The sequence below is a fragment of the Otolemur garnettii genome, unplaced genomic scaffold (genome assembly GCF_000181295.1).
Source record: "Otolemur garnettii isolate 467f Iridium unplaced genomic scaffold, OtoGar3 scaffold00025, whole genome shotgun sequence".
Lineage (NCBI taxonomy): Eukaryota > Metazoa > Chordata > Mammalia > Primates > Galagidae > Otolemur > Otolemur garnettii.
Genome location: NW_003852420.1, coordinates 16376462 through 16377873, shown reverse-complemented (window position 1 = coordinate 16377873; position 1412 = coordinate 16376462). Strand labels below are relative to the sequence as shown.

The following is a 1412-nucleotide window of genomic DNA, read 5'->3' as shown; positions in this document are numbered from 1 at the left end:
GTTGTTTGGCGGGTCCAGGCTGGGGATTCGAACCTGCCACCTTAGGTGTACGTGGCTGGCGCCTTAGCCGGTTAAGCTATAGGCGCCGAACCTATACACGTAAATATTAAATGCTTAACATCAGGTATTAATACACACTTCATTTCCCCAACTATTTTATAATGACTTCACTATTATATATTAAGATTTTTTTTATATACTAGTAACATTATCTTCACATATATAATATGTGCTATGATTATTACTCAAATAATTACTCTTGAAGAAACTAATCCTAAAACTCTGCACCTCTGAGCCAGGTAAACAGTTCAGAAGGAAAAACTTGAACAAAATCTATGGAATTTTTAGGTCAGAAACAAATGAAAACAAAAATCATCCATCATGCTCTGAATTAATTCTCTAGCTTTTTTCTTTCTAGTCTGCACAAAGTAGATAAAGGACAGGAAGAGGAAAAGCAGAAATATAGGGAAGACTGCATACAGATATAACCCACAATTTTGAATAAACAAATCTGTTGTTTTAATTTAGACACTTACCCAGGAGGTAGAGGTTCTGGTCTATCCCACGTTGTTCTTTTTTCAACATGATCTACATAGTAAACTCGTCCATGCTGGTCCACTCTCTGCTCCCAACTTAAACACAAAATTAAAAAGGCTAGAAGGGTTATTTGTGTGAGAAGCTTGGCTTTTTAATCCTATGTTTGTCTTTGCCTTTTAATTGACCATATTATAGAACTGAGGCTAAAAACAGCAGATTATAAGAAGATACAAAAGAAAGTCAAGAAATGTCATCTTTTGAAGGTGGCACACACTTAATGAGATTTCTTCTATGCAAGTGTCTGCTCTAGGAAATAAGTTATATTTCTAAAGAGGCTCAAGGTGATCTACTTAGGTAACCAAAATCAATCTTAATCTGGTCAGGGTGTACTCAGAACTTGAGTAGAAAATAACACTATAATTAATGCTATGAAAGCTGAGCAAAGATGGTACAGGAACAGTTTATTTGGGTGCTAGAAAAACTGAAATCAAAGAAGGGAGAAAGGCTAAAGACTGGCCAATCTGAGTACTTTATTCTCCTTGGTAAGGTTATTTATTCTCAAAGTGATGAAGATAGGAGTTAACCATCATACCTGGGAAGTAGCAATGCTAAGAGTACTCAGTTCCTTTTTACTAATCCCTTGTATAAACAGCCTTTTAATTTGGCTTCTCATGTAGGTATTCCAAAAGAAAATTGTCTAACAACACAAGTAATATAATCTGTGTAGTAATTAAAATTCTTATCATAAGAGGTTATTAATTTGTCAGCCAATTGATTTTTATTTTTAAACTATGCTATTATGGATTAATCTAAATGCCACAATGTTTCTATAAAAATTATACTTAAGAGTACTAATAATCTTTTTTTTTTTTTTT

At 33.6% G+C, this 1412-nt stretch overlaps 1 protein-coding gene across 1 annotated transcript in view; it reads right to left on the bottom strand.

Moving 5' to 3' along the window:
* Positions 1-429: 429 nt before the first annotated feature.
* The window catches only part of LOC111724698 (E3 ubiquitin-protein ligase Itchy-like), a 37439-nt gene continuing 36456 nt past the window's right edge, over positions 430-1412 (bottom strand). The window contains exon 8 of the mRNA XM_023512259.1: positions 430-632. Within this exon, the coding sequence (XP_023368027.1) occupies positions 533-632 (100 nt within the window). The 3' untranslated portion in view covers positions 430-532. The remainder of the gene's footprint in view (positions 633-1412) is intronic.